This window comes from Danio rerio, chromosome 23, assembly GCF_052040795.2.
Source record: "Danio rerio strain M-AB ecotype USA chromosome 23, GRCz13ab, whole genome shotgun sequence".
Classification (NCBI taxonomy): domain Eukaryota; kingdom Metazoa; phylum Chordata; class Actinopteri; order Cypriniformes; family Danionidae; genus Danio; species Danio rerio.
This window is the reverse complement of record NC_141043.1, coordinates 24,497,059-24,522,986: the sequence shown is the minus strand read 5'-3', so window position 1 is coordinate 24,522,986 and position 25,928 is coordinate 24,497,059. Positions and strand designations below refer to the sequence as shown.

The 25,928-nt window shown below is 34.6% G+C and overlaps 2 protein-coding genes across 2 annotated transcripts; one reads left to right on the top strand and one right to left on the bottom strand.

Annotated features, from left to right (window-relative positions):
• Positions 1–4,620: 4,620 nt before the first annotated feature.
• her12 (hairy-related 12) lies at positions 4,621–6,657 on the top strand. Its single transcript, NM_205619.1, is given in 2 exon segments — positions 4,621–4,735; positions 5,748–6,657. Coding segments are annotated over 2 exon segments (468 nt in total). The 5' UTR covers positions 4,621–4,666; the 3' UTR covers positions 6,147–6,657.
• A 4,842-nt stretch (positions 6,658–11,499) lies between these two features.
• On the bottom strand, positions 11,500–23,609 carry tas1r1 (taste receptor, type 1, member 1). Its single transcript, NM_001039525.2, is given in 7 exon segments — positions 11,500–12,054; positions 14,664–15,034; positions 17,189–17,309; positions 18,160–18,381; positions 18,471–19,217; positions 20,849–21,137; positions 23,449–23,609. Coding segments are annotated over 7 exon segments (2,466 nt in total).
• Positions 23,610–25,928: the final 2,319 nt, after the last annotated feature.

The following is a 25,928-nucleotide window of genomic DNA, read 5'->3' as shown; positions in this document are numbered from 1 at the left end:
AAGATTTGCTCTTAAAAAGTTTAAACGCTCAATTAGACAATGCTTTTTTAGACCTAGCTAAAGGTTTCTATATCAGATCAAGAGCTAAATGGCTTGAAGAGGGTGAAACTAACTCAAGTTATTTTTTTGCACTAGAGAAAAGAAATTATAAAAGAAATTCGCTTACTGCTCTTAATATTGAGGGCTCAACCTGTACAAATCCTTGTAAAATCTCATCTTTCGTGGCCGCGTTTTATAAAAATCTTTACTCATCGAAGTTTGATGCTTATAAATGTGAAGAATTTTTTCACACAATTGATACACACATACCCATGATTGATGAAGATTTTGCCAACTTTTGTGATGATGATTTAACTAAAAAAGAAATACAGACTGCTCTATTCTCTATGAAAAAAAATAAATCCCCAGGTATTGATGGGTTCTCTGTAGAATTTTATACGCACTTCTGGTACTTAATACAAGACATATTATTAATGCTGTATAATGAATGTATTGCTGAAAAAGAAATGTCAACTACTATGAAACAAGGAATCATATCGTTAATACCAAAACCAGAAAAGGATTCACTTTTAATCGACAATTGGAGACCCATTACATTATTAACAGTAGATTATAAGATATTAGCATTGGTATTTTCTAACAGATTAAAAACTAAATTAAATCTTATGATTACAGAATCTCAATCAGGCTTCTTAAATGGTAGACATATTAGTAACAATATAAGATTGGTCTTGGATCTAATTGATTATGCAGATTTTATTAATTCTAAAGCTATAATTTTTTTTCTTGATTTCTACAAAGCGTTTGATACAATAGAACATAAATTTCTTTTACACTCTCTCAAAAAATTTGGCTTTGGCTCAACATTCATTAATGTAATAGAGATGTTTTATAAAGATATATCCAGTTCTATTATTATTAACATGTTTACATCTCAAAGATTTACATTAGAAAGAGGCGTCCGCCAGGGCTGTCCTATTTCCCCTTTTTTATTTATTTTAGTTACAGAATTACTCTCTATATCTCTTATTAATAACCAAGACTTAAAAGGCATAAATATTTTTGAAAGAGAAATAAAAATTTCTCAACTGGCGGACGACACCACTTTATTTTTAAAAGACAGTTATCAAATTAACAATGCCATAAAATCAATAAAAACATTTTCGGATGCTTCGGGTCTTCATTTAAACTTAGATAAATGTGAAATCTTAACTCTGTATGATTGCAATGACTTGATATTAAATGGTATACCAGTAAAAAAAACGGTTAAATATTTAGGTATATATATTAATAAAAATAACTTAGAGAGACAAAAACTAAATTTTTCTTCTAGAATAAAAAAAACTCAGAATATCCTCAATCTATGGCTACAAAGGGATCTATCCATTTACGGTAGAGTTCTTATATCAAAAGCTGAAGGTCTCTCCCGCCTAGTATATCCTTTATTATCCTTAACTGTTAATGATAAAATTAAAAAAGATATAAATAAATTATTTTTTGATTTTATTTGGAAAAATAAGTCTCATAAATTAAAAAAGGCATTAATTTCACTTAACAAAGACAAAGGAGGATTAGAAGCAATTGATATAAATAATTCTATAAATTCTTTCAGAGTCAGTTGGATTAAAAGATGTTTAACTAGTTCAAATTCAATATGGTTCTTTATTCCCAATTATTGGTTTAATAAAATTGGCGGTCTCCCATTTATTTTGAAATGTAATTTTGCTCCAAATAAACTTCCTATAAAATTAACAAATTTTTACCAGCAAGCATTACTGGCTTGGAAAATATGCTACTCTCATAACTTTTCTCCGCATAAAACATTTTTATGGAACAACACAGTTAAGAGTAAATCCTTATTTTATTCCAATTGGTATGACAGAGATATATTACATGTATTTTCCTTATTTGATGACTTTGGGAACTTGTTAACTTATGAGCAGTTTATGAAAATTCATCAATTTCCAATACCATTCAAGAAATTTAACATACTTGTAAATGCTATCCCAAAAGAATTAATACATCTAACAAAAAATCATATTTTGTATATAAATAAAAAAACCATAGAACCCTCCTTATTATTAGAAGGTATTAGTGTATATGATAAGAAGTGCAACAACAAACTTATCCTTCGAATTCTCCAACAAAAAAATCAAATTGCTCCAAGAGGGAAATCATATTGGTCAGCATTAATAGAGGACATTAATTGGAAAAGAACATGGCTTCTCCCATATAAATATGTAATCCCAAACAAAGCAAAGGAAATACATTTTAAAATTCTACACAAAATATACCCGGTCAATGCATTAGTCTCAAAATTTACTGATATTGCAGATACTTGTTCCTTTTGTCAGGAAAATGAGGAAACTCTGACTCACATGTTTTTTTCTTGTAAAACTTCACAAAAGTTTTGGTCTGATTTATATAATTATTTGAATAAATCCCAAGCAACAAAACAAACTTTTAAACTGAAAGAAATTATATGTTATTACTCTAATCCCAAGAACAAAAATGAAGAATATATATATAACTTCTTCATATTATATGCTAAATTCTTCATCCACAAACAAAAATTTCTGAAATCCTCTCCCTCGTTTGCCCATTTTTTAATTGAAATTGATTCCATACTTAAAGCTATTCGTCTATCTAACAACAAGAAATTCTGCAAGTTAATAGAAACTTATGAAAATGTCCTGCTTCCAGTGTGTAAATAATTAATGCTTTCTGTAATTATTTCTATTTTTTATTTTTTATTTAATTTTGTACCTGCCCCTTCCTCATTTCGTTCTCTTTTTTTATTCTCTTTCTATTACTCCTTTCTTTTTAGTTATTATTCTTATAACTTTGTAATTGTATATTCTTGTATTCCAGTCTTGTACAAATTACTTCCTGAGTTATATTGTAAATTTCTTCTTTTCTAAATAAAAGTTTGTTTGAAAAAAAAAAAAAAAAAAAAAAAAAAAAAGAAGCCGGGTTAAATGACCTTTTTGGCTTTGGCGTCTGCTAGGCGCGTGATTGTGTGGACTGCAGGTCGCGCGCACAATGAATGATTAGCATTGATCTCTTCGGCTGCGCGCGGACTGTGTGGTGACACAAAGTGAGCTAAAGAAGAACTTTTATACAAAAACAATAATCATTATTTTACTTCACATAACTATTTTGCCGAACGCAGAATTCTAACGTCTCGCTTAAGGAAGATTTAAAATCTTCATCGCCCCGCGCGTGCCTTCACAGCTTTCACGCAGCTTCTCAGAGACACGAGAACTAACTTCCGTATGGCACGTGGACGCAACTGTTTTGTCACGTTAAACTTAAATGGAGATAACGGTCGTGTTGTTAACAGCTTATCAAAGGAGTATTCCTGGCAACGCGATCAAATCTGTGTTTCCAGCTGTGTCTCTCGTGCCTTTGATGCGGCAGACTGTTTTAACCACGTGCCATTGTCGACAGTGTGTGTAGGTCACTGTACTAAAATTAGCCTACTGTCTTATAATTGAGAATTAAATGCTTGCCCGAACATGTCGAAGTAGTGTCTTTATGGTTTCTAAAGTCTTAAAATGTATATGTGCATATTTTTTTTATTGTACAGTTTGTGCTGTCTAAAGTTTTGGAATACTAAGGTTACATGTGATTCACAAACTTTTTTTAAATAAGTGTTGTCATGGTTTATGAAATGTCCTTTATTGCATTTCAATACTTCTGTTCAGCACAAAAGAAGGTATTTTAAAGAATATTTGAAAGAAACAGCTATTGACTTCCATGTATGTCCTTATAGTTGTCACTGGCTGTTTTCCAACATTATTTAAAATATTTCTTTTGTATTTAACAGTAGAAAGAAAATCAGTTTAGAACCATTTGAGTTTGAGTAAATGATGCAGAAAGTTTCATTTATGAGGTAAATCCCTTTAAGTGCATGCACAAACTTATCAAGCAATTGTTTGCATTATTAATTATACTTTATTTTTGTATACAAATGGATCAATTATTTAAACAATTCATGGTTTAGAGAGTTTGCTATATATTTTAGTCACACAATTGATGAATTGGATGCATGCATGAATCAAATAATTATTGCATAGTAACAAATTGCAATATCAAATTTTTAATCACTGAGCTGTTTGCACTTGAATCTTTAATAACTTTTAGTAACAAAAATGAAATGCATGCATACACGTCAAATAAATGTTATGCTTTATAAAATATACTTTATTGCATATGTGTATATATTCTTTTCATCACTGGACAGTCTGTGTTAATATTCAATATATGTTGGTTACACAAACTATAAATAAAAAGCATACATAATAAAAAAAATTATGGTTATTAAATATATTACAATTTTTATCTCTATGTTTAAGTCTGATGCTCTGCATATGAAAACACGCACAACCCACAATTCCTTTTTTTTAAAGGTCAAATTCCTTCACTCTCATACCTTGGGAAACATTCCTCCAGTGGAGGGCCAGCAGGCAGTTAACCATAAAATTAATGTCCTCTATTGTTGTGATGAGCCGGCCCTTTGGTCCCAGAGTGTGGGAACAGTAACACAGCACAGGCCACATGGCTTTGTAATGGTAATGCAGTGGTATAAATACAAGCCTCTGCACCTCCAACAGCCTCACAACTCTTTTTGGCACAACATAAAGCAAGCTGTTCGAGCACAGACATGGCACCCCACTCAGCCACACTCGCCTCCTTTGACCATCTTCACTTCAGCGATAAGGAAAAAATAAAGGTATGTTCACTTTCAAAACATCATTCCAGCATTTCAACTAATTTGATTGTTTGATTTAGTTTAATTTATTTCAGCCTCCACTGACATAAATATAGTGTATCATTCCTAGTCTTTATGTACAATTAATTGATGAATCACACTTTTTGCAAAATGTGACCCTGCAACACAAAACCAGTTTTAAGTTGTACAGATACAGATATGTTTTTGGCCAGTAAAAATAAAATGCATTGAATGGGTCAAAATGAATGCCAAAATCATTGGAATATTAATTAAAGATCCTTTAGTACATTTCTTACTGTAAATAAATTAAAACTTTGTTTTGGATTCGTAACATGCATTGCTAAATAATTAATTAAAGATGAGTTTGTCAGTATTTATGAAGATATTCCAGATTTTCAAATAGTTTTCTCTATATATTTCTCGCTATATATTGACCTTAGAAGCTATACATCATCAATGGAAATTCATTTAACATTTATGTGACATTTAGAACACAAAATTACACTAGTTTTGGGTCACACTTTATTTTGATGTTTCGTTTGTTGAATATAAGTTACATTGCAGCTTAATGTCAACTAATTTTTATTAGATTATAAGTAGACTGTTAGATTGTGGTTAGAGTTGGTGTAAGTTGACATGTACTTGCACAGCTTCTTATAGTCAGTTAAATGTCTATTGAATGAGCAGAATCAGCAGATATTAAGCAGTCTACTAATACTCAAATGGACCATCAAAATAAAGTGTAACCTAGTTTTGTGATCCAGGGTCATGAATTTGATGATGCAGAATACATTTCTCAAATGTACAAACATAATTCCAAGCATACTAGAAACAGAAATATAACTAAAATACGTTCACAGTTTTTAATGTCAGAATTATTTATCACCTTTTATTGACACATTTTCTTAAATTTGCAAAGCGATTTACAAATATGACCTCCCTGTCACATGCATTCGATAGATTTACTTCTTTGACTTTGTCATGTTCCAATTCCATTTCCATTTGCTTTCAGCTGAGGAAGCCGATAGTTGAAAAGATGCGTCGGGATCGAATCAACACCTGCATTGATCAGCTGAAAAGTCTCCTTGAGAAGGAATTCCACAGTCACGATCCCAGCACCAAACTGGAAAAGGCTGACATCCTGGAAATGACTGTCAGCTTCCTGAAACAGCAGATCAAGCAACAGCAGCAGATCCCTCAGAGAGACTTTAATGAAGGCTATTCTCACTGCTGGAGAGAGTCTGTCCACTTCCTCTCGCTTCACTCCAATGCTGGAGAGCTCCAGCATCTCCACAGTGGCCCGAACACCAACTCAACCATGGGCTCTACTCCAGCAACAGCCTGCTCTAAACTGAACACAGCTGCTTTACAGCACCCAGACAGCGTGAGGGCCGTCTGGAGACCCTGGTAGAGATCCTGTGGACTGACAACCCTGAGGGACGGTGGTATTAACATCTCTCATAAAAGTAGGAGATATGGATTTCCAAAGCTTATGTTTATAGTTGTCATCATATTGATCGACAAAAAACTGTTGACGAACACGTGTTCGTCTGGGAAGGAGGTGGATTGCCTCATTCTTAGCTCTTAATGCTTATGTATTAAGTCAATTGTGGTTTGTATGCATATTTAATTGACTCCAGTGGAGTTTGATGTATCAGAACTTTGAACAGATTTTGTACTTAATAGTTCCATTTCTGTTTGCACTGAGGATTGTTTGTTAGGTGAGGCATTTTGTACCTTTGATAAAGGATCCAGTTTGTCATCTTGACCAATGATGTTTTATTGTTTGTTTGTTGTTAGTTTTTTTTTTATGTCAAATTTTTAATCAATGTTTGCATGTTTCAGACCCCTGTTTTTTTACTTGCTTAATAAACTGCCGCAAAATGTGCAAGAAGTACAATAAAAAGCATTTTCTATGAAAATATTGAGTGAAGAATTTGATTAAACATCATGTTGGGGAATTTCATAAAATATCACTAGTAGGGAATATGTGTTCATTTGGGTAAACTCACTCATAATTTGTGTGAATCGTCGATTTTTACTTCGGAGTAGTTCTATTACATATTTCTGTGTTCCAGAATAATATAAAATCAAATTTGATGGGTTATTTTGCATAAGCAGGTAACCAAGATTTTATGAATTCTTCAGAAAATGTAACTTTTTTTAACAACTGAAATCTTCAATACTCAATGTAAAAAACATGATGAAAACAACTAAAATGCTTGATATAGTCATTTCTATAAATCATTTTGTGCAAATAAACTCTTCATATAAAAACAATAATTCAGTGAGTTTGATTTCAGGTTGTATTTAAAACAAAAAAAGTGAACAATCCACAGAAAAAGGCAAATAAAAACATTTTAACAATTCACTGAAAGGGCGTAAATAGTAAAAAAAAAAGTTAAAACAAAGAAAGACAGAAAAGAAAAGGGAGTGTAAAACTCAGTTTCTTCTTAAAAACAAGAAACAAACATGTGTTTTGTAAATTGAAGTAAAGTGCTATGATAATTCTTTTTGAGGTTGAGAAAAAACTAGGGATGCACCAATATGTATTTTTTTGCCGATATCAATAACCAATGATTCTTAAGATTTGGAGGCTGATAACCAATATATTATAGCCCATAATAATAAATATTTCAGAATGTTATATTTTTATACAGTGAACAACTGATTTTATTTTAAAAACTTCATAAAAGTTTGATCTGATCTTAGAATAGCCTACTCAAAGCAAAAAAATTATAATAATAATTTAAAAATTGCAAAGTTATGATTATGTAGACTCATATTCACAATTTTTCATAAATCAGCATGCCAAAAGTAAATTATTTCCTTTTCTTCGCCTAGCAAATTAACATGCAACTTGACTGTTAAATAATAAAATGGGATTTAATTAACAAACAAGTTAAATAAAATGAAAATGAAATAACTAATTGAAACCAGCTCAGATGTTCTTGAATAAAACGTGTCACAGTAATGTACATATGTAGAAATATGTAAGGCCACACTTTATTTTGATGGTTCGTTTGCTGAATTTAAGTTACATTGCAACTAATTCTCAGTAGATTATTAGTAGATTTTTAGGTTGGGGTTGGGGTTAGGGTTATTGTAAAGGCATGTACTAGCAAAGTTTCTAATAGTCAGTTAAATGTCTGTTGAAGGACTGTTAAATGTCAGAATCAACAGATATTAAGCAGAGGGTCAACTAATACTCGTATGGACCATCAAAATAAAGCGTTACCATATAATGTCCGAAAAAGCATTTTGAGAGGTGTTTTGACAGTTTAGAGCCACCACACAAGCGAAAAGCTGAATTTACTTTAGAAAATGTAGCATAAATTCGTCCTATTTAGTGTTTTAGATTCTTTTAACACATGTAGGTGCAACATGTATACATTAGATACCAAACAACCCAACAAGTTGTTTAATAGCAACAATGCACATGTGCTATGTTTACACATGTAATATTTTTCCTGAGGTGATTTAAACCAAAATACACAATGACTCTCTATCAAACAAATCTACAATGATAAGGAATATGGCTACTTAATGAGATATTAACACACAGCAATACCACACAAAAAAGAAAGGACAAACTTTGAAGGAATAAACAATGTGAGGCAAGCTCCGTTATAGTGCACTGGACAAGTCTGAACAAGTTCAACCCATGCATGCGCGAGGTAAGCAGTTCTGTACAGTTACGTAAAAGATATCGGCCTAATTTTGACATCTGATTGATAACGATAACATTAAAAATAGCATTTATCGGCCGATATATTATGGCCGCCGATATATCATGCATGTTTTTTTTTTTTTTTTTTTTGATGAAATACAGTAAGTTTTGAAATAATATGCAATCATAAAGTATTTAACATTTATTTCAAGAGCAGCTGCATCATTCTGAACTTTCAGGCAGTGCACAAATATCAGGTTTCCCTCAGCACAGATGGGTGATGTCAAGTCAAGAGAATTACGCAGCCTCCCCTTTACAGGCACACTTCTATTGTTCTCCCCTCCTGAGAATATCACACTCACAATAGGGAAAGTAGTGTGGGAAACACTTCCGTGCGCCCAACTCACACGTTCCAGAGTCAATGGAGATGACCTCCCGAACAACAGCCAGCCTTTCATCCAAGCTTTTCCCAGGGGCCGTGCAAGTGTGTGTGTGTTTCACTGAACATTAGCCAACAATTACAAGATCAACAGTGGAGACTCAAAGTCTGCAAGGAGAAGCTGAGATTTAGAGTTTGATTTGAACATGATAATAAATGGGATTTTGAATATTTATACATCACTTGCTTTTCACAAGAAGTCTAAAATCTGTTATTTTTGCCAGAATGGCTGTCACACAATAAAAGTTTTATTTCCAAGTCACTAATTAAAGTAAATTCATGGCATTAATGGCGACTTTTTGAACAGATGGTCAGTTGTTTTTCTATTACTGCTTCATGATGTTCTATGGATCATTGCTGGAGAATATGATCCTCAAGTTTGACAATAAAATCCTATGACGTTCATGCAGTTCTGAGAGCTGCTCTCATAAAAGACAGCAATAAAATATATTTGAATAAATAAAAAGCATTTTCCAGTTTGTCTTTCCCTTAAATGTTATTTCTAATTATTTGTTGAGGGTTAAAAAATCTTAATATTGATAAAAACTACTTGAAGTGCTTATCAATGCAGATTACTAATCAAAGACTCATTTTTCATATAGCTACAGTAGGAAATTCACAAAATATCTCAATGGAACATGAGTTTACTTAATATTCAAATGATTTTTCGCATGAAAGAAAATTAGCAAATTTTAACCCATATGAAATATTTAAGAAAAATATACTATACAACATTAGATATGCATTATATATACAGTTGGGGCAGCACGGTGGCACAGTGGATAGCACAATGTGCTATTGTTGATATCCATGAATTTTAAAATGTACTTTTTACAAGAGAGGCTATGAAAAAAAGTTCTACATTATTATTATTATGATTATGATTATGATTATGATTATGATTATTATTATTATTATTATTATTATTATTATTATTATTATGTTTTAATTGTTTAATATTCAGACAGCACAATGGCGCAGTGAGTAGCACAATCGCCTCACAGCAAGAAGGTCGCTGGTTCAAGCCCCGGCTGGGTCAGTTGGCATTTCTGTGTGGAGTTTGCATGTTCTCCCTGTGTTTGCGTGGGTTTCCACTGGGTGCTCTGGTTTTCCCTACAAGTCCAATAATGTGGTATAGGTAAATTGGGTAATCTAAATTGTCTGTAGCATATGTGTGTGAATGACAGTGTATGGATGTTTCCCAGTGATGGGTTGTAGCTGGAAAGGCATCCGCTGCGTAAAACATGTGCTGGATAAGTTGGGGGTTCATTCCACTGTGGTGACCCTAGATTAATAAAGGGACTAAGCCGAAAAGAAAATGAATAAATGAATAATATACACAGTTAGGTCCATAAATATTTGGACATCGACACAATTCTAACATTTATGGCTCTATACACAAACACAATTGATTTGAAATGAAACAAAAAAGATGTGGTTTAACTGCAGACTGTTAGCTTTAATTTGAGGGTATTTACATCTAAATCAGGTGAACACTAAGAATTTCAACAGTTTGCATATGTGCCTCCCACTTGTTAAGAGTCTAAGCATTTAAATGTCACTTTAAGCTATATAGAACTGTCTTGAAAAATATGTAGTCAAATATTATTTACTGTCATCATGGCAAAGATAAAATAAATCAGTTATTAGAAATGAGTTATTAAAACTATTATGGTTAGAAATGTGTTGAAAAAATATTCTCTCCGTAAAACAGAAATTGGGGAATAAATAAAAAGGGGGACTAAAATTCTGACTTCAATTGTATATATAATTCTAAAATAATATTACAATATAATTAGAAATATGACCTGATTTAAATATGATAATATAAAATAAAACATGACCTGTTGGAATAGGCAGATGTTAGATAAGCTAAAGGGATAGTTCACAAAAAATAGTTCCATAATCATTTCCTTCCCCATCCATGAGTTTCAAACCTGCTTGAGTTCATTCATTTATTTTCCTTCGGCTTAGTCTCTTATTTATCAGGGGTAGCCACTGTTGAATGAACCGCCAAATATTCCAGCATATGTTTTACCCAGTGGATGCCCTTCCAAACACAACCCAGTACTGGGACACTCTTCTTGAGTTGAGAAACCAAAAAAATAGAAGGTCTGAGTAAATGTTGAGTAAATTGAACAAACTGTCACTTTAAAAAACTTTAGGGACAATTAAAAAACAAAACTTCAGTGCACATTTATAACGTACAGAAAGTTATGGCAGATGCTATAATGTTTATAATAATCCACTAATTTGCGAGTGTGAATGAGCCTTTAAGACTTTTATAAGAGACAAACAAAACAAATGATGCCATCTGTCCTCAAATCTGCCAGACCAAGATCATGACTTAAATCAGCTGGCCAACGAAATCTTTTCTCCAAGTTGTCTGGAGTGAAACTGGGCACCCATGAGAGCGGCGCAAATGACAGATGTTCACGCCGGGCAGACCAACCGATTGCTCTGCCCTTTTCTCTAGCCAACACAATTAGCCTTTCTCTGTCATTCTGCCCACTGGCTACACATATGCCAAACAGTCACAGTCCAAACACAATCAGAGTATCGGCTGAAACTGGGATTATGTTGCTTTGTATTGTTAGCAGGCTCTACTGGCTAATCCTAATGCTGAAAGGACACAGTAAAAAGTCTGATCCGCTTTCACTGCTTGGCCATGGTGTACATTTGAATGCAGTTTTGAAAGTGAGCCGTTGTATTGAGTTGGGGTTTAATCAAGATTATGTACACCTTTGGCAAGAAGTATCCGCCGAGTATCCCCAACACGCTAAGAAGAATCGCCCCTACATTTAGTGCCATGACGAAGCTCCCTCTGGAAATACAGTAAGCTGTAAAGAACGTGATCCAAGAAATCATGTAAATCATAAGGCTGAATGTGATGCACTTAGCCTCATTGTAATTGGCTGGCAGATCTTTGCCCATGTAACTCAGGCAGAAGCAAACTAAGCTCAGCGCACAGACAAAAAAGAGCTCAGCAAAGGCACTGAGAGACAGAGTCTTACTGCACTCCAGTACAATGCTGTCATGGTAGAAGTCGTAGTCTCGAGATGGAAACGGGGGGTCGAGGAGCATGCGGAGAACAGAGATGAAGGTCTCCACCACCGTCGTGATGAGGATGAACATCTCAGGCCCTCGATTCTTCGCCCAGGTTTCATAGGATCTTGGCAGCTTGGAGGACCACTTGAATATACAAACAACCTTAACAAAAAGAGACATTTATGTGTTCAATCCAGAATCCAACTTAAAGTTCTCTTACTGATGCTTAGAAATGGCCATAATTTCAATGGTAAAAAAACTGTAAAAATGCTAAAGGTACTTTATAAATAAATCAACTTGAACTTTAGAATGTGTTATTTTTGTATTATAGTTGATTTCAATTAATTTACACAAAATACTGCGCCCTGCATATAAATTGTTATACTGCTAATTCATTAGCATTCATGAGCACATAACCATGATTAGCTTATATATTTATGAAACTATTATTTTAAATATCACTTATTATTAATGTACTACTGTAGCATTTATTTTAATTTCAAATGAGCTTGTATTGATAGCCTATATTTTTCAGTTTTCATTTGAAGTGATTCACTTAAATTTTTGTTTCAGTTTTAATCATTTTAGTTATTCAGCTTAATCTAATTTCATGTCAAGGCAATGTTTATCATTTTAATGTTTGTAAATTGTTCAACCTCCTATTGTATTTCACTTCAGTTTATTTTATGTAACATTAACAACGCTGTTTTTAATCTTTCAAAAGTAGAAAACATGTTTTCCTAGTCATTTAGCTTAAATTATTTATTTCATTATAATTATAATTTTGCTGGTATTGCTTGATCTCAGTGCTGCATTTGACACTATCCATCACAGCATACTTCTGGATAGGCTGGAAAACTGGGTTGGGCTGTCTGGGACAGTCCTCAAATGGGTCAGATCTTACCCTGAAGGGAGAGGTTACTATGTCAGTATACGTGACCATAGGTTGAGGTGGACACCCATGATATGGGGAGTCCCACAAGGTTAAATTCTGGCACCTCTCCTGTTCAACCTCTATATGCTCCCACTGAGCCAAATAATGAGAAAGAACCTACCACAAACCTCGTACCACAGCTATGCAGATAACACTTAGATCTACTTAGCATTACTGCCTAATGACTTCAGCTCCTCTGCCAATGCATTGGAGAAATGAACAGTTGGATGTGCTAAAACTTTCTTCAGTTAAACAAAGACAAAACTGAAGTCATTACTTTTAGGAACAGAGATGGGGTTCTCATGGTGAATGCGTACCTTGGCTCTAAGGGTCAAACAACAAAAAATAAGGTCAAGAATATTGGTATGATTCTGGAGTCAGATCTGAGTTTCAATAGTCAAGTCAAAGCAGTCAGTAAATCAGCATCCTGTCATCTCAAAAACATTGCAAGTATTAGATGCTTTGTTTCCAGTGAAGACTTAGAGAAACTTGTTCATACTTTTATCAGCAGCAGGGTGGATTACTCTAATGGCCTCCTCACTGGCCTTCCCAAAAAGACAGTCAGACAGATGCAGCTAATCCAGAATGCTGCGGCCAGGATTCTGACCAGAACCAGAAAATCAGAGCACATCACACCTGTCCTCAGGTCTTTACACTGGCTCCCAGTTGCATTTAGAATCGATTTTAAACTATAAATCACTAAATGGCCTAGGACCTCATTACAGATATGTTCACTGAATACAAACCTAACAGATCACTCAGATCTTTAGGATCATATAAACTAGAAATTCCAAGAGTTCAGTCAAAGCAGGGAGAATCCGCCCTCAGCTATTATGCCCCTCGCTGCTGGAATCAGCTTCCGGAAATGATCAGATGTGCTCCAACATTAGGCACATTCAAATCTAGACTGAAAGCACATGTGTTTAGCTGTGCTTTTACTCAATGAGCACTATGCTACATCCGACAGATTGCACAACTATGTCTTTCTTTTTGTTTTCATTCTTTTATAACCGGTTTTAACACATTTAATCTGTTTTTATCAGTTTTTAATCATTTGTATTATTTGTTTTTATGTTCTTTTACTTGTCTCTTTTACCGGTTTATGTAAAGCACACTGTGTATAATATGTGCTATATAAATAAACTTGCCTTGCTTTGCCTGTAATTAATATTATATATGTAACGGAGGCCAGCAAGTAAGTGCTGTGCAGGTAAACCTCACTCCTCTGACCTCTAAAGGTGCTTTAGTGACAGATGCTAGAGGCCATGGTCTTAAGTCGACTAGGTAGAGCAACCAAATCCCATGCAGAAGGTCGCCAGTTCGATTCCAGCTGGAAGCGGGTTAGCTGATGTAGGACCAGTGGGGGTTACATATAGCCTTTGCAAACACATTCTTGTACTTTTAAAAGTAAATGCCAAGTAAATTTTGGGGCTAAAAGTAATTCAGGCTCCACTAAACTGACACATGAAAAAGCAACAGGTGAATGATATGGAGAGCAGAAGCTTTCATTTCCTCTCAGACAGCTGCAAAACGACTCCATTTGTGTTTTTTTTTTAATGAAACAACCATCATTTGTACCTTTTTTAACCTTCAAACCAGTTTATAATTTCAGAAGTCAAGTTTAAATGCATTATATGAACAATTACACTACAAAATTGATCAAATCAAATGTGCTTTTGTCTACCCCTGGAAAAAAATGGACAAACTCAAAATATTTCAGACCTCATTCACGCCTGTATTTAGAATCATACACTTGTAATCATCTTAACTAAACATATCTAAATACTAGGTGTAACCTAAAGTCATCAAAGCTTCACAACATTTCCAAAAAAAGTACCTGAAAAGAGCGCACAGTGACACAGGCCAGGCACACAGTGCAGCTGATGACAAAGAGGGGCTGTTTGAGAAGGCAGCCTACACGAGACGGCCTGCTGAAGTGACACAAGGTGCTGCAGCAGGCCACGATCATAGACACCAGCATCAGCAGACAGGTCTTTCCTCCAGCCGACTTCACCACAGGAGTGCTGAGATTCAGCAGAAAGACCAGCGTTGTGCCCAGGGTCACAAACAGGGTCATGGCCAGATAAATGATCAGGGCTGTGGTGAGAGGAGCACCCCAGGACAGGTACAGCTCTGCCCTCGGCAAACACACCTCACTCTCTGCTTCAGACCAGTCATCTATTGGACACGGCTGGCAGCTGGTGTAGCCTGGAGGACATGTGAAGTGAAGCTAGCATGAGACACATTTGAAATGTTGCATATTAAGGCTACATCAAGGGGTTTCAATCTTTCACATAAATAAATGTAAGTAAATATAAGTAAATACAAGTAAATAAATTAAATAAATTTAAGTAAATAAGTAAATATAACATTTCTTCCTACTCTTTTTTTTACTCTTTTATTTTTTAATTCACTGTACTTAATTATGCACAATGATAAATTATTATTATGCATAATGATAAATTATGATAAATACTAATACTTCTAATATAATTTCATTCATTCATTCATTCATTTTCTTTTCGGCTTAGTCCTTTTATTAATCCGGGGTCGCCACAGCGGAATGAACCGCCAACTTATCCAGCAGGTTTTTACACAGCAGATGACCTTCCAGCTGCAACCCATCTCTGGGAAACATCCACACACACTCATACACAACAGACAATTTAGCCTACCCAATTCACCTGTACCGCAAAACTTTGGACTGTGTGGGAAACCGGAGCACCTGGAGGAAACCCACCGGACGCAGGGAGAACATGCAAACTCCACACAGAAATGCCAACTGACCCAGCCGAGGCTCAAACCAGCGACCTTCTTGCTGTGAGGTGACAGCACTACCCACTGTGCCACTGCGTCGCCAATATAATTGCATGATATTATTAATAATCTCACTGATTTTTGAAGTGCTCTTAAAGGGATAGTTCAGCCAAAATGAATATGTACACACCATTTGAATTTCATACTTTTGTTGATCAAAAAGTATGATGTTGTGAATAAAGTTGAAAAAGAAGTAGCCCCCATTGACATCTAAAGTAAAAAGTAAATTCTATTGAAGTCAATGGCTACTTTTTGCCAACATTCTTCAGTATATCATAATTTCTGTTCAACAGAAGAAAGAAACTCATTCAGGTTTTGAACAAGTAATGAATGAGTAAACGATGACAGAATTTGTATTTTTTGGTTACTATCCCTTTAATGTGTGACACGGTGGTGCAGTGGGTAGCACTGTCATTTCACAGTAAGAAGGTCGCTGGTTAGAGACGCGGCTGGGACAGTTGGCATTTCTGTGTGGAGTTTGCATGTTCTCTCCATGTTTGTGTGGGTTTTCTCAGGGTGCTCCGGTTTCCATCACAGTCCAAAGATGTGCTGTATGTGAATTGAGTAAGCTAAATTGTATGTGTGTATGTCCTGGCTCTCCAGGTTGGGGTTTGAGGGTTGGGCTAACAATCCACCTCATAAAAAGAAGATGTTACGAAACACCATGCTACGGCTAAATATCAACTTTGATATTAATGGCCCCAAGAGAAAGTAAGTATCCCTTTTATGATAAACTTTCTCAAAACCCATTGCGGCACACTGGCAGGGTTCTCTTAAAGTTGAGAACAAACATTTGTTTTATAGTCTGAAAGCTTTTATTTGGATGTTCATGCAAAACTATACTTAATTCTTCGATTCAGAACATTAGAAAAATAATAAACTGGAATGGCGGATAATTCCGCTGTGGTGACCCCGGATTAATAAAAGGACTAAACTGAAAAGAAAATGGCAGCTGGAAGGGCATCTGCTGCGTAAAACATGTGCTGCTGGATAAGTTGGCGGTTCATTCCGCTGTGGTGACTCCAGATTAATAAAGGGACTAAGCCGAAAAGAAAATGAATGAATGAATGAATAAACTGGAATGTTCCCTAAACATCTGCATATCCAAAGTAACATTTGCTTCTAAGATTTTATAAACATTACATTTTTATTTTTTTAGAAAATATTCAGAAGTAATAGTTCTTCATAACGGCGGTTCGTTCCGCTGTGGCGACCCCATGAAGGGACTAAGCCGAAAAGAAAATGAATGAATGAATAAGTTTTTCATAAATAAGTATATTTGTTATATACTTATATAGACATATTTGTTTAGCACTTTTCAGCATTTTCCAGGTAAACAAACAGAGAAGGAAGCCAAGCCACAAATATATTAGGCTGACTAATAATTCTCTATACAAAAGCAGATTTAATGAAAGCGACAGAGGAGTCAAAACTGAAGAAAGTGGGCCGCCTGCTGGTTATTTTACAAATGACACACAATGTGCAACCATTCTGCTCCTCTTTACTTGTACTTGATATTCAAATGACTTTTGTGGTGCTTTTAACCTGTTTTGTTGAGAAAGGTGGCCGCAGGGCATGCCATGCAGTCAAAGCAACACTTATGCTGTCCTGTCATCAGCTTTCTGAATCCATAAGGACATTCCGGAGAACATATAGACTCAGGAACCTAAAGATTAAAAAGAGAGTGAATTTTATTTCCCTTTCAGGCTTCTTATTAGTCTTAGAAAAAGTGATTTAAACTGATTTGTGAGCAAAAAAAGAATGAAATTTGACATATTGATTTTTTTTCTTAGTATAGGCTTTAATGCTATCTGACAATATCACAATTTCTAATTATTATTCAAAGTTTTGCCAATGGGTAAGTTGAAATTGCAGGACACTGGACCTCCATGAACAAGTTTGGTGATTCCTGGCTTAGGGTAATGGAATTCATTTATAATTTTGGAATTCACTAAAGCTGTAGCTCGTTTATAACATATAAAATAACATTAATTTAATACTAATACTGAGCATTTACTGTTAATTTTAATAACTTCTTATAAAATTTATTCTTGTGGAGGCAAAGCTGAATTTAAGCAACATTTTTCTAGATATTCATTAGATATCATTTTAATACACTCAAAAAATTACTTTTTCTGCTTGATCAAACTACTTATTTAAAATGAGTTAAAACAACACTTCTTACATTTTTATTTTGGGACAACTTAAATGTTTTATGTTCAAACTACTTAAATTTGTAAAAATTATTCAGTTAACTGAACTGATTTGTGTTGGGAAAGTATATAGAAATTGAGTGGAATCCAGCATTTTTACAGTGTTTGCTGATTTTGTGCCCAAAAAATCCTGTAACATCAACATATCAAGTTTACATGTAACTGCTGACAATCATATGGAATTATTATAAAAAAAGGAATTATGCAAATAAATAAATATGTATATACATTTCTTTAACAACAACAACAACAACAAAAACAGTAGGCTATAGTAAATAATGAATATGAAAAATACAAACTTACATTGGTTACAGGAGACACTTGTCCTGACCAGTCAATCTGAGAGTCGTCTAAATGAAGATCATTGGCACTAGGACTGTAATTTCCCACCACCTTAAATGACCACAACCCATTCGTCCATTCCCAAGTCACTATGTCATAACCCGTGGGAGGGTCTCCATTCTTATCAAAGTAAAATGATGCATTTCGGATGGAAAAGCGCACTTGTCTCAGCTGCTCATAAACCTGAGGGATTTTAAACATGATGTCACAAATAACACAAACACTTCAATCAATTCCATACTGTGTGTAATACTATATTGATCACCACTAACCTGCCATGGCTGCACGTCATATTTCTGACACAGTCCAGAGTCACAATCCAGTACATTGTGCAGCGCATGAGCCACTGCGTAAACAGCCTTATACACATTAAATGAGGAGGTAATGTCGTACTGCGACAAAGAAAAGCCATTAATTGCTATATCGTAAAGGTTTGTGTTTTGCATACACGGGACACTGAGGTTAAATTGACCAGGGTTTTTTAGCCCGGGCACAGAAAGCCTTTCGTAATTGTCAAAACCATCAAATTCAGTATATTTAACAGCAACACCAATGACTGTCCCTATCATACTGATTCCTGGAATACTACTAACCGTCGACGCCACTGACCAGTCCTCTGTCCCAATCCACACTTTACCCGTCACGTTTTGGGCAATAACAAAAGGAAAGAAACCTGCAGCCCGTCTCTTATTGGCAAAGACAACTATAGTGTTGACTTTAGTTTTGAGGATGTTTTTGACCATGTCTTGCATGTATTTCTTTGTGCTGTCTGTTACCGCAGGGATCTGGGCTTGGTATGCGATGCATATATTGTTAAGTGGAGCTTGCTCTGATAGGCTTTGCATTCCCTGTATACCATATGAATTGTCACTACCGAGAAGGGCGATCCAGGTCCAGTTAAACTTGACGAGAACCTGGATCATTGCGTTGACTTGGTTTTTGTCGCTTGGAATGGTGCGGAAGAAAGATGGATAGAGGAGCTTGTTGCTAAGCAGTTCATTTGTAGCCTCGTAAGAGATCTGCAAAAGACAAAGAATATAGATGGATAGAATTGAGTCAAAATAGTAAGAGAGACACTTGGAAATTTCTCTGGATGTTCTCTGAATCCAAATGCAGGTTTCATTCAACAGAATGGTCAGGCAAGCAACACTCAACTCAGGAGCAAACAGATGTATACAGGCAAATCCAGAACCATGGTGATATAACAGTCGGATGGTCAAAATGCAGGAAGCAGGCAGCATAAACAAACAAACAAGGCGAGGGTCAAAACACAACAGAGCAAGGCATAAGAAACCACATCGTAATGTTCAAAAAAACACTATAACAAGACTCAGCACTGAATTGTGTGTGTGTGTGTGTGTGTGTGCTGTTTATAAAGTACTTCTAATCAGTTCATGAGCAGCTCCCAGGTGTGAGTGTGTGTAATCAACCCAATAAGGAGCAGGTGCGTGTAAGCGGTGCATGACTGAAACTAGTAGTCCATATACTGGCGGATTTGAAGTCCTTTAGCAATCTGCGTGTTTACCAGCGATCTGCTAGGATTAGATCGCCGGTGATTGTGACAATGCTAATGTAATGTTAAAATAAAATGTTAATATTATTGTATTTACTATTAAAAGTTTGATGTGATGACATTTCTTCCAAATTTCAAATGAATTAATTCTGACAATTAATCAGAAGAATAACATGTTTTCATTTATTGTGATCAAAAATCAGGGTTATTCCACCAAATATTGTTATAACTCTTCTGATCGGCATTGTGTTGTCTAAAACCAAATATAAACATAAACATGTTGATTGTTTTTTCATGTTTTTTTATTTAAAATTTGGGGGCAATGTCACCAGTAGTTTACAAACTAAAACAGAAAAAAAAAATTATGAAGACATATGTCTACTTTTTATTTTATGCAAAAAAAAAAAAAAAAAAGATATTTAGGCATTTAAATGAGTTTTTACAGTGTTCCACAAAATGTGCAATGCAAAAACATATATGTAAATGTAAAAAAGTTCCTAATTTTGTGATCAATGTTTTTATTATTATTATTATTATTATTATTATTATTATTATTATTAATTATTTTCCTTCGGCTTAGTCCTTGTATTCATCAGAGGTCGCCACAGCGGAATGAACCGCCAACTTATCCAGCACATGTTTTATGCAGTGGATGCCCTTCCAGCTGCAACCCAACACTGAGAAACACCCATACACTCTCATTTACACACATACACTACAGACAATTTAGGTTTTTCAATTCACCAATATACATGTCTTTGTACTGTGGGGGAAAATGGAGCACCTGGAGGAAACCCATGCCAACATGGGGAGAACATGCAAACTCCACACAGAAATGCCAACTGACACAGTGGAGGCTCAAACCAGCGACCTTCTTGCTGTGAGGCGATTGTGCTACCCACTGCGCCACCATGACGCCAAAAGCAGGATATAAATGTGCATAAAAATGCTTCATTTTTTTTAATGAAAACTTTTTAAAACATGCCATTCTTCATTTTGATATATTCTGTTAAAACTTCACCACTAAATATTCTGGGGCTATACATTTTTTTAATAATCAGAAATGCAGGCAATGACTGGGAACTTAAAAAAGTTTCTTTTATTAAAATATACCCTAACTAAATAATCATGCCATACCTGAGGAACCAGGAAAACCCCTAGTGCAGCTGCTGGTGTGAAAGCATAGGAACTACTGTCAGGGCCAATGATGGCCACCGCACGGCTGTCCACAGCTGAGGGGTGCAGCTGCTGGGCCAGCAGATCCAAGGTGGCCAGATTGCTGGCTGGGAGAGAGCATATGTCATATGTCCGGTAGCCCAGTGTGACCCCAGGAAGGAGCTGCTTGTCCTGGGTGCCGTTGTTAATTTCGTCCACAGCATATCTGAAGGCCTGCACCAGATGATAGCCATGCTTGTTGGTCAAACCTCTGTAAATAAAACAAAAGCAATAGTTGTTTAAAAACCAAATCTACCAGTCACTAATCAATATATTGCACTTAAAATAATAGTTCATCCAAAAATGAAAATTCTCCCATCAATTACTTAGCTTCCACTACCAAACATGTTTGAGTTTCTTTCTTCTATTAACAGAACAAGATGTTTTGAAGAATGTTGGGATGTGGTAGCCTCGTTTACTCTACACTGGCAGCAGTTTGCCAGTAATTTAAATTAATTACAGCAGAATACTGCATTTACATTTACACTACCATTCACCTTGATGTGTGTATATTTACAGTCAGGGTTTGACATTAACTTTTTTGATCACCAGCCAGTGTGGCTAGTAGTTTTCCAACATTACTAGCCACTCGTCATTCACGCTAACCACAATTTTGTTGTTGGGAAAATAAATTTTATATACATAAATATGACTTTGACATGCTAAAATGACTTGATTTAGATTTTGTGGAATGTCCACATGCCTCCTAATTCATTTGACTTTTTGTGTATGTTGTGTATGAGCTTGCTCAGTGAGCATGAGCACATGGGTCATGCTTTCATTGTGTCGTATTACAATTAGTTTTTATTTCACATGACTTTTCAGAGCTCAAAGGATTTACCAAATTTATCTCTAACCACACTAAAATAAAGAAATAATTTTAAATAATGTGTCAAAACTAGCAAAATATAGCTGTATACTATACTTTTTATTTAACAAAACATTTATATATATATATATATATATATATATATATATATATATATATATATATATATATATAAAACAGTTGACACAAGTTAACTACACATAAACGGGAAGTTAATATCCTATATCCTGTTTAAATAATGGTTAAAGCAAAAGCAACTGCTGCAGCTTACAAAAAGACCAATCTGGAGCTCTTGAAAGCAGCAGAACTGTGGGTGGATGAACATAACTTTTTGTCTAGTCTATTTGAAAGACAACCGATCATGCCAGTTGTGTTTCCAGGGATGGTTGTTTCAAGCAAGGAAACGGGAGCGCGCACGTGTTTTAAACAGTTGCGTGCATCATATCAGCTGTTGGCACAAGTGATTATCCTCTAATTCGCTATTCAGTATATAATTCGCTTGTCAGTCTTGCTGCTTCTCGATTCTAAGATCGCATTTGCACGAATATTGGGCCATCCTTATTGTCGAACCCCGCTTTAAAACTACAGTTAAAAAAATAATGTTCAACCAGCCAAAGTTGCAAGTGGATTTGGCTGTCTAACCCGCCACAGCTAAAATCTACCCGCATTTGGCGGGCGTTAATGTAAAGCCTTGTTTACAGTATTCTAAATTGTAACTGTAAAAATACATTAATTTTTCCAATGTAGTTTTAAAATACAGTAACATACTGCATAACTGTCCTACAGTAAAATTCAGTTCAGGTTACAGTTTAGTTGGCCAGTAGCTTACTGTAAATCAACTACAGCAAAAATACTGTATTTACAGCACCATTTACCTTGCTGTATTTACAATAATGTATATTTTTACTGTAAAAAATACAGTGATATTTACAATTCAACTAAAATACAGTAACATATTGCATAACTGTCCTAAAGTAAAAATTTAGTTCATATTAAATACTGTGTAATTTACAAAATCAAATAAAAAATCATTAACGTTGTACTATGGTACACTTCTGAGTGAACTCATTCATTCATTTTCTTGTCGGCTTAGTCCCTTTATTAATCCGGGGTCGCCACAGCGGAATGAACCGCCAACTTATCCAGCAAGTTTTTACGCAGCGGATGCCCTTCCAGCCGCAACCCATCTCTGGGAAACATCCACACACACACACACACACACACACACTCATACACTACAGACAATTTAGCTTACCCAATTCACCTGTACCACATGTCTTTAGACTGTGGGGGAAACCGGAGCACCCAGAGAAAACCCACACGAAGGCAGGGAGAACATGCAAACTTCACACAGAAACGCCAACTGAGCCAAGGTTCGAACCAGCACTACTACTGCGCAACTGCCTCGCCTTCTGAGTGAACTATTTCCTTAAATATATATTTTCTTTAAATGATAATTATATTTTGACACAGTACTTTAAGTTTAAATCTTGATTGAAAAACAATTAATTAATAAATAGTAAAACTCTTATGTATTCATTTCTTTAAGACTTCATGCTTTTTTGACCTAAAGCGAATAAAACACATACCAACATAAAACATTAACACACCATATATACTAACTCAACTAAAACTAAACATTAACTAAATGACAAGTCATATTATTATTAGATTATAACAGGCTCATTCTTACTTCTTGCAGTCATTCAGGTAAGGAGTTGGTGGGATGGTGGAATCTGAATTATGCAGAGCAAACCAGCCAGAGAGGATATAATCTCCTTGAAGGTGGAGACCTGTGCTGTCACTGAATCTCAAGAGACAGAGAAACACAAAATTGCTCAACATCGTTCCCATAATACCCGTGTTTGAGCTCTACACAAACAGATGAGCTTATAAACTCTCTCTTTAAGCCTGTCCACACTTTCTCTATAGTCTGCTGGTGGCAAATATTTGCATGCTATACGTGTAATAACCACAGAGAGATGGATTTGCTTGAGGAAATATGTTCAAATGACTACTGCAAATGTAAGTAAATGTAGACAAAGGCAAATGACAAAAGATTGTGCTATACAATATTAAAGTAATAGTTTCAAACTTTTATCTTTTTTTTTAATCTTTCTCTGTTAAAAACAAAAAATAAGATGATATTTTAAAGAAAGCTGAAAGCCTGTATGAATTCCATAGTAGAAAACATGTAAATATACTGTGGAAGTCAATGGTTACAGGTTTTCAACCTTTTTAAAATATCTTCTTTTGTATTTTGTAAGAAAGAACTTTATAAAGATTTGTATCAAGTAAAGGGTAAATAAATTATGATTTTTTTATTTTCAGGTGAACTATCCCCTTAATATCAACTACAACATCAATAGTGCTTTTACTATTCTTCAATATTCGAGGCTGCCAAGACTGTGAGTGTGGTATTTCTTTAGACAACAATGCAATATATAACAAGAAAATATTTTTGCTGATTAACTTACATTTTAGGCACAGAATAAAGACATAAGGTCATGTAATATATTTTTGTTTCCTGAAGTAAAAAGGCAGAATTAAACATCTCAGTGAACGTGCAGAACTGTTATTTTAGGTCCAGAAATAATCAATAATATTGAATGAATCTTTTGAGCGAACAACTCACTCTTAAAGGGATAGTTTAGTTAAAATTAAAACATTTTTTTCTTCTTTTTTTTCTTTCTTTTTTTCTTCTTTTTTTTTTTTTACAAATGAATGTTAACAAATGTTTTAAAACTGTGGTTCTTTGTCATTTTGTCTTTTTTTACTTTGATTTCTTACAAATTATTTAAATTAATTTTCTTGGTTATTCGTAAATCAACCAACCGCACTTAAGAAAAAAAAAAGTAACATCATTGCCTGTGACTCCTTACTGCGAGAAATTCATTTATCCAAGTAGACCTATTTGACTGATTGGTTCATTAGCAGCCTCTAGTATGGAGCCAGATCAGTCTCGAAAATAATACATTTACCAAATAAAATACATGCACAGCACAATTCACATTTACAAAATCCAATTTGTAAGTTCAAAAACTATTTATAAATACAACAAACAATTTGGGGATTTATAAAGTAAAAATGACAAAAAGTATTTTCACCAAATAAATTGGATATGTGTATATTATGAATCGTGTTTTAAATTTACAAATTGGATTGTGTATTTTTGAATCGTTTGTTGAATTGATTAATTGGATTTGTGTATTTATGAATTATGTTTTAAGCTTGCAAACTGGATTTTGTAAATGTGAATGGCGTTGTTGGTGCGATGTATTAATTTTGAGACTGATCTGGCTCCATACTCAAGTATTACTTTTGCTTTGCTCATATGTTTTTTCTTTTTTTTTTCTCTTACATTACTCTTACATTTGATGAATCACCAAGAACAAAAAATATTTCCTGTAAAAAAAAATCTACTTTAATGACCTACTAAAGAAAAACAGTCACCTTCATCTTTGATGAGGCGTTGGAAAATTTACAGCAAATTTGAGTTTTTTGAATGCATTCCTTTTGGGTGAGTTCTTGGTGAATTCCTTTCAGAACTCATGTTTCATCCTTGAATGAAAATGTAAATTGGAATAAATCAGAGTCAAAAATCATTAAATGACTTGCTAATAAAGATACCATGTAATGAGTCAATTATTCAGCTGAAATCGTCCAAGACTGATCAATCAGATTAGAGCTAACATTTTTTATTATTTGGAGAAACTTTAATCTTCATTTAAATTTTCTGCGTATAAACAATCCAACATTTTATAATGGCTACAAAACAGTTCTCTTTAAACATTTAACTTATTCTAGCGTGACAATGTGACACCATAATGATCTTCTTCATCTGCAAAGCAAAGCTGTATTCCTACAGAAACGTGATTTGTGTCTCACCAATCGAACCACTGGCAATGCATTTGCCTGTCTCAACAGCTTTTCCCAGAACTTTGACCTATAAAGTATAACCACAGTTTTCATTGCTCCTCTAGAGTGGCGTTGAGCATTACCTCTGTACTCGAGCATCAGGCAAATGTATGTAAAATAAGTGAGAATTGCTCAATCATGCAAAACCAAAATTTCCATGCGAAATCTGCGACAAAGTCGAAACAATATTCCCCCTCATAAATTATGATAAAATATACAAAAGAACTGAAAACGGTCGTAAGGCAAACTTTTTTT